The following is an 8,021-nucleotide window of genomic DNA, read 5'->3' as shown; positions in this document are numbered from 1 at the left end:
TGCTGGTTGCTTCACCTCCCGACCCCCGCGCAGGTCCCTCACGAGCCTCTCCTATGCTGGTTGCTTCACCTCCCGACCCCCGCGCAGGTCCCTCACGAGCCTCTCCAGCTCGAACAGGTGCGGGTCGTGTTTCTCGTGCTCGCCGGCCGGCATGACGGCACGCATCGCCTCCGCGAGGCGGAACAGGTACTCAGCGTTGTCGCCGCTCGGCCCCGCCGATGCAGCAATCTGCCGCGCGATCGCCGCCGCCTCGGCCGGCCCCGCGTAGAACGGGTTCGTCTCGCCGCCGAGGTAGACGAGCAGTTCGAACGGCCGTGCGTCGTCGCGGTCGCTGTTGCCGTTGCGGTCGCGGTCACGGTCGCCGCGGCTGTCGTCGTTGTCGTGGTCGTCGTCGTCGCGGGCGTCGTCGCTGTCGCCGTTGCGGTCGCTGTCGTCGCCGCGCGGGTGGAAGGTGACGGGGGTCGTCGCGTAGCCGTCCTTCTCGCGGTGGTCGAGGTAGGACTTGACGGCGGCGACGTCGTCGTCGTCGATCTCGTACGCGACGCCCCACACGCAATCCTGCAACGACGTCGTTTTTTTTTAAGGGAGGGATGGTGGGTGGGGGAGGGGGAGTCGCGCGCGGGCCGATTCCTTCGGCGTCCGCTTTCGAGCGGGAGAGAGGGGGTGCTACCGTAGATGCCTCGGTCGTGAGAAAACCGTTAGGGTTGGCACAATGAGAGTTGGCAGTCGACGTAATCAACGTTGCAAGAATGACGGAAACGCGATGATGAGATTCGTCGTTATTAAAAAATTTTGAAAAAAATGTGTTTGTTACCCGAAAGCATCACATACTGCTAAGGTGTTTTATGTAAAGCGAGTTAACTTCGAAGCCTGAGTACATTACATTAGTCTCGTATTGACTTACCCCGGGTGTATCTGATCGAGCTAACGTCACGACTCTACCAGGCTGCAAGAAATCATCAACTACATTCAGCACATTGGCTTAGAAGCTATCATGGCCAATATAATTGCCCTCAGAGGCAGCAGTTTTAGGAAACATATACAAGCCATATCATATGCAAATGGGAATCACAAAAAGTCTACATTTTTGTAGGACACAGTTGAATTACAACAGAGAAGTTAATCTATAGTTCTTGTTCGGCCATTTCAGTCCACAGATGCTGACACCTGTTTACAACTGCTAACCTGGGTGACAGGACCTGTTACTTGTCGGCAATTCATTCCAAAGATCGGAAAATAATGAGTAAGACTGTTCATGAACCTTTCCAGGAACTCCTCTGTGATCTTCACTTGACTGCCAGAATCTCCTAACGAAGCCTTCGATGTATCCATGGACTTTCTGTTTGTAAGGAAAGTCCACTTTCCACACAAGCGACCCATATCCAAATATCCACATCTCGATTAATTTCCTAATGCCGACGCCAAATCTGGAGAGAAATGAGAGTTGCATGTGTGACTGAAAGGCAATAGGTAGCTACAAGTATATTGGAGACCTTTGTTGCAGATTGAATACATATCTTACGTGAACAGCAGATCCTAAATTCCAACAGTACCATTATCTATTATGTTTGATAGGTTACGTTAGCATCAGGCTCATGTGATGAAAGGTAAAGTTAAAATAGGATAAATAAAAATTAGGAGTCTTTTTGTTAAGAAATATAACTTATAAACGTCAGGACTGGTACATACATGGATTGTGGAAAATTATTAAACCTCCAGGGGCTTAGGTGCATAGGAAGTGATTGGATAAAGAGGGGAAAAGTATCAGTACTCTGAACTGCAATACTACATGTTATAAAAGTCGACAAACCTATGTCTAAAAGTGTAGATAAAACCTGGCTTGCAACTAGTTATACTATCTATTAGGCCAGTATCTATTGACCAGCATGCAAACTTACAAAGTATTTTTGGTATATTCGTGCATGTATAGTATAGTATACTATTATTTATTCCTAGATGATGCCGTCTAGTTGGCACACGACAAGACATAACAACAACTAATTGTCAGTTGGTATTCTCAGGCCGAACTGAAAGCCAACTTGCTACCATGGGCTGATAACAAATATGAAGCAAAATATAACACAAAGTCAGCTTCAAACTAGTCAGCATTGCTGTAGACATAACCTGGACCCCAGTGCATGTAGACACCAAAGATGACAGGATTGCCAAGAAACTAACCAATGCTGCAACACAAGTGACAACACCTCTTTCTTCTGACTTTGAAAATGTGGCCCATCAAGATGTAAACCATGCTATAAGAAGCTCACACAAATGGCAGATGAGATGTGACGAATAGTGGCTGATGCCTTCAAAACTATAACACTCTTGTTCAAGGATGAATGTATAAAGTGGAACCCACATACAGAACATATTAGGACTGTCACACAGCTAAAATCAGTCTTCGAATTTAGCCGGGCGTCCGACAACCTGAGACGTGTTGAAATCTCGGCGGGCATGTAAACATTGCAAGCTCCCTTGCCCGACGGGCTCCTGCTTTAAAAACGCATAAACTATAATACAACTGGCCATTAACTAAAGGTTTTGAATTTAAAATCACGAAATGTTCACACCAGAAACAAATGGCGTCTAGAAGCTGTCTAAGGTACAGTTCTTTACTCAATATTCCAAAAATATTCCTGCAAAATATATGGACAACTAGAACGTCATTCGGGCATGTACATTTTACAGAATACTTGCACAAAGGGCAAATGGCTCAAAAAGGGTATCGTAAAGACTGTAAAATTGTATACTACTACCCAGTAAATTCCTTTTTTCAAATAAACTAACATCAATGACACCAGAGTAAATGTTATGAAGCACGAAATGTTGAACATTACCTGACAGTGCTTGCTGCAAGAATGAGTGAAATCTGCTGAGTCACTCCTTAAATAAAGATCTAGTAAGTCCTGGTAGTAGTAGTAGCAGGGGTAGAAATTAACTTTTGAACAAGGGAGTCCAACCCTCTAAATGAGGGAGTCCGCAGCAAAACGAGGGAGTCTGCGGTCTGAAGTTCAAAATTAAAGATATTAACAATAATGCATGTGCTTATTTTGAAGATTCATGCGGTTGCACGTCTGCCAAATTTTCTTTGGACATTTGCTGAAAAAATACGGTAATTCGGCGAAAGTCTGTGCATCAGTTGATGATACACATAAATCTGCGCATCACTTCGTGATACCTAAGGTGCCTAAAGTGGATTTGCGCCCTGAAGTGAAGCCTGCGAATACAATTCTAAACAGATGTGTCAATTTACGAGAGAAATATATATATATATATATATAATAAAGTACTTTAGACAAACACGTTAAAGTACAGCCAAACAGGACATTATTACTTACATACGAGATCTAAAATAGTAATCTAACACCACCATGTATGCACGCGAGTCTTTTAAAATAAGCAGGTTAGATACCCCCAATATAAACCGACCAGGCTCTCCCCGACTGTACACAGGCGAGGGCTCTGCGCCAAACGTAGTGATATAAGCGAAAGGAAACTTTGGCACCCCAATTATAGCTCTAGCTACTGATAGCCGCTTACATGACTGCCAGCTGGCCAGGCGCAGTCAATGTAAGCTGGCTATAGTACTAGAGCTACCCCCAATATAAACCCGACGCACTCTCCGACTGATTGACGCACCAGCGGAAGCCTCATCGCCAACGTAATTTTATAATCGAAAGGAACTTGTGCTACCCCAATACTCATTTAATGACACCTGACTACTATAAATGCAGTCTACCCGTTCATTACCTCTGTTAGGTTAGAGGATTTGACCTCATCGCCGACATCGGAAGTGCCCGCACTCGCACTAAAAGCTGACACTAATGTTTTGTGGCTGCATTATTTTAGCTGGCATCCGTGTGTTCAATAACATGACACGGAGATCTGGAGGTTAACTGGTAATATAAAAGCGAATTATTTCAGGTATGGCCCCCATTCGATCTGCGCGATACTGTTTTCATGTACAAATGTGGTGTCGATTAGTAAATCCGCGATTTTTTAAAACGCTGGACAACATATGTCAAACTCTAAGGTGGCACAGTTGAAGTACATGCTAACCTAGCTATTTTAATATTGCCACTCGCGAAAACGGCCGAACTACTATTTTTTCAACCTCCTGAAATTTCAAGTTCTAATATATAGGATCGCATTGGAGAATTAATAGTGGGTCTGTCTCTTATACTGGTCAATCGCCTGATGTTGTTTGCCAACAGCAGCATCTTGACAGCGTTTCAATAATAAAAAATGATGGTTATATAAATACAACTCGCCAGTAACTACTACGAGACTACCAGTACCATACCAGTAATGTTTGATTGACCTAATAACTTTCACCTCACAGCCGCCCAATTTACACCGCTGCAATACACATAAGCGCGCACCCATTGTGCATCACAAATACACAGTGAATATAGAGTGCTACACAGTGATAATAGAGTGCTCTATATCACTGTGTAAATTGTGCAATCACAATACACCCATTGACAGTCTCGCGCTATGTCTCACCCATGGAGCTACTGCTCTCCGCGGAGCCCGGGGATGTGCGAGTTAAATACTCCGCAATATTTTTATCTCGATGCGTTATCTGCCTTCGCATAACCAAGTCGCTTCACCTTTGGTGCGAAGAACAGTGCACGTAGCAGGGAAAGAGCAACCGATAATTGGATATACCTGAGTGACATGACACTTGATACATTTAAATTATGGTCCAATGCGATGCTCTAAAAAAGTCTTTCTATAATGCCAATTCACGATTCCGTTTGAGTCAGTCCCTTCACACTACACGTTAACGCCCATTGATTCGCCAAGGCATTTTACTCGCGCTTCTGGACGAAACTCCTCCCCGACCTTGACGCTTAGGCTAAGCGCATGCGCAGTGTTTAAACTGTCAGCGGGTGTATGCGCGCGCTGATGTTGCAAGCGGTGTATGGACGTGTATTGAATGAATTATTAGGTCAAATCAAACCATGAAGACTATTAGTAATTACTGTACTGTAGGTCCTAGTACGACAAAGTTGTATTTATTAACCATCATTTATATTGAAACGGTCCAAGTGCCTGTGCCGTGGTTCCAAGCCAACCGAAAACGCAAGCTCCTAATATTGACGTCAATTTATAACATAAAAATGAGAAGTATAACGTATTTATTTTCGCACATGGTTCCGCTTACATAGATTCAGTCCTTGTACATAATCAGTAGTCTGTGCTTATTCCATTAATTGCAGCTAAATGGATTATTTAGACGACATTAATTTTCTTGTGTTGATGTAGACACACACCATGTTTATTGTCAGGACTCAGGTGCGCCATCTAAACCTCCTTTACCACGCAAACAATATTATATTTACCATTGATGATCTTATTTTCCACTGTTAGGGTTGCAATATCGGCCCCCACAAACAGTGTATTTAGGGTACGCTATCGTTCCCCCCTTTAAGCACTCCCCTACTCGGACTGCCAACATTTCTGAACCCCGCCCTTTTTCGCGGCTGCTTTTGCGGGTTTCCTGCCGTTGGAGACTCCCCTAAATCCGAAATAATCCTAATAGCTTTCAAACTAGCAGGCGATTTCGAGAATCGATTCCCGGGATTTAATAAAGTTTCTATTCTATTTCAAGTATGAAAGAGCGAATGGAAAGACGAACCCTTTTTAAAAGAAATCTTCGGTGAAAAGTCAAGTATACCACCCTTGTTTTTTAGCAATTCTTGGGTGATTTTTCGCGCGAAAAATACCCCTTTACCGGAGATTTTGGGAACGCGCATGCGGTCCCTCCGACCTCGGAGTGGGGGGCCCGGGGTTGCAATGCACTGATCTGCGCATATAGGTATATATGCAGAAAGTAAAACTATCAAAAAAGAATATATGTAATAAGTAAAAGCACTGAGTTACAAAACTGTAATATAAACGGTCTTTGAGCAGTTGTGACAAGAAAGGATATATATATATGCGAACGCTACGGATATACGGATATATAGGCCTAGCTACTACGGATATATCCGTCGTCCGAACGCTATTCTGCGCACATACGACAGTTTCAAAGTTTCAGACAATAATTATAATTAAGCAATTCCAAATATCCCAAACCCGCGCCAGTAATTGCACAGAAACAAAACCAATGAATATAAGCCAAGTCCCGGGGCGAAGTAAAGTCCTTCCATGTAAAATCCCCGCTAGTCAGTGCACACACTGGCTACGTTAGTGTGTTAGCGCATGCGCAATATCCCACCAGAGGAGTATTATTTTGTGATGAATATGCTATGGTTTAAGGGGTATCTCAGCATAGATTTATGTAATAAATTGTTATCAGCAGACCCGTGTTTATAATTACGAGAGCATCTTAGCCTGTAGGGTGCAAAACTCCTAATTCACCCCTCCCGTCATTCCGATTGCCTCCTTTGTCCCTCGCTCAGCCTCCTCCTTCTTCTACCGCCCCTCAGCTATCTATCCTGCCGCCCATCCTTATTCTCCCACCCCTCTCTCTGTTGGCAAGCTATATTATGCAGTTTTCCTCAGTTCGTACTGCACGCCCGAAACGGTGCTGGCACATGCGCAATATCTCCCGAGAAGAATATTATTTTGCAAAGATCAGGGGCGGATCCAGGATTTTAAGAAGGAGGGGTGCAACGTTTGTAAAAAGACACTGGAAAAAAATTTTACTCTTTAAATTCATTAATTTCACATATATGTGGGTTTTCGGTCCATAAGTTAGTTATTAATGTGAGCTTTTGGCGTAGCTGATTGAAATGCGTGCATTTGGCAATATATATAATCAAAAGCTAATAATACCTAACGTGGGTTTCCAATCTTTTTCATTATAGCATGGGGTGCTGCTCAGTGCTAGGGAGGTCCGGGGGCATGCCCCACCGGGAAATTTTTTAATTGTAGAAGCTCTGAGATGCAATCTGGGACACTGATGTGTAAATTTGAAGCACTGCATGTGGGGTGAAAATGTTTGTTTTGCATGCGCGAAAAATCAAAGATGTGCGAATGGTAGGCTGGTGCACGCCGTCTCTTAGTTCCGTGTCACCACTGTATTGCTAACATCATTTTAAGAAAGGCAGCGGTTAGTTTTGGACCTAGATTTTCCGTTTTGGATTTGAGCATATGGTATGGCCCGACTCCTGGGCCCGACCAATATATATATTCTAAGAAAAACGAGGGCTTGATCGGGTCCGACTGAGTGAAATACTTGTCAGATACAGGCCGAGCGGCAAAACATGCCGTTTTTTTAATAAGGCAACTTTTGCAAAAAAAGGCACTTTGCGTGGGAAGGGGGGTGCGCACCCCCTGCACCACCCCCTAGATCCGCCCCTGAACAATTATGCATTTAAAACGAAGAGGAGTTACCCTAGTATTGATTTATAAGATAACATTCCATTAGTAGTCCTCATGCACTAAAGAAATAGGAATGAGACCTTTCATGTAAGGCCTCCGCTGCGCCCCGACCGGCACCCATGTATATGCCTCGCGATCTCTCCTGCCCTGCAGGACTGGCACCACGCTCGCCACGCTCCACTGACTCTGCTGACGTTCCTCACTGCAACACAGTGCCGCCTGCCAACATGCCTCTGCCACCCCAGCTGGACGATGATGGTTCTACCGACAGGCGTTCCCCTCTCCCTGCAACCCTCCCTGCAGTTGTTTACTGTGCATGACTCACCAGCAACGACATCAACCGACATGGCACCCCCGGCAATCTCTCGCCGGATTCCGAATCCTGCACCGTCAGTGCCCCTCCGGCTGGCCCTCCTGCCAGGGGCGTAGCTACGGGGGGCCTGGGGGGAAAAAATTTGCTGTGCCCCCCAGATCCCCCCCACTAAAAATTCATGCTTGATAAAAGAAAATTGAATTAAAAACAATGCCGTTAGAACAGTATAATACAAAGAAAACTTATATATTGTGCCCCCCCCCCCCGAAAATGTAAGGCCCCCCCCCAGTGCCCCCCCCCCGCTTAAAAAATCCTAGCTACGCCACTGCCGTCCTGCTACAGCACCGAGACACTCTACCCGTCGCACCAAGCA

General features: G+C 45.0%; 1 protein-coding gene across 1 annotated transcript; it reads right to left on the bottom strand.

Moving 5' to 3' along the window:
• Positions 1–6: 6 nt before the first annotated feature.
• Positions 7–5,281, bottom strand: LOC106810463 (putative glutathione-specific gamma-glutamylcyclotransferase 2). The gene is made up of 5 exons (XM_014813839.1): positions 5,171–5,281; positions 1,262–1,427; positions 905–946; positions 415–558; positions 7–384 (listed from the first exon to the last, which is right to left on the bottom strand). Exons 2-5 carry the CDS (start codon positions 1,394–1,396, stop codon positions 52–54), a joined length of 654 nt encoding a protein of 217 aa, XP_014669325.1. The 5' UTR covers positions 1,397–1,427; positions 5,171–5,281; the 3' UTR covers positions 7–51.
• Positions 5,282–8,021: the final 2,740 nt, after the last annotated feature.

The sequence above is a fragment of the Priapulus caudatus genome, unplaced genomic scaffold (assembly GCF_000485595.1).
Source record: "Priapulus caudatus unplaced genomic scaffold, Priapulus_caudatus-5.0.1 Scaffold443, whole genome shotgun sequence".
Lineage (NCBI taxonomy): Eukaryota > Metazoa > Priapulida > Priapulimorpha > Priapulimorphida > Priapulidae > Priapulus > Priapulus caudatus.
This window is presented reverse-complemented; position numbering and strand designations above follow the sequence as displayed.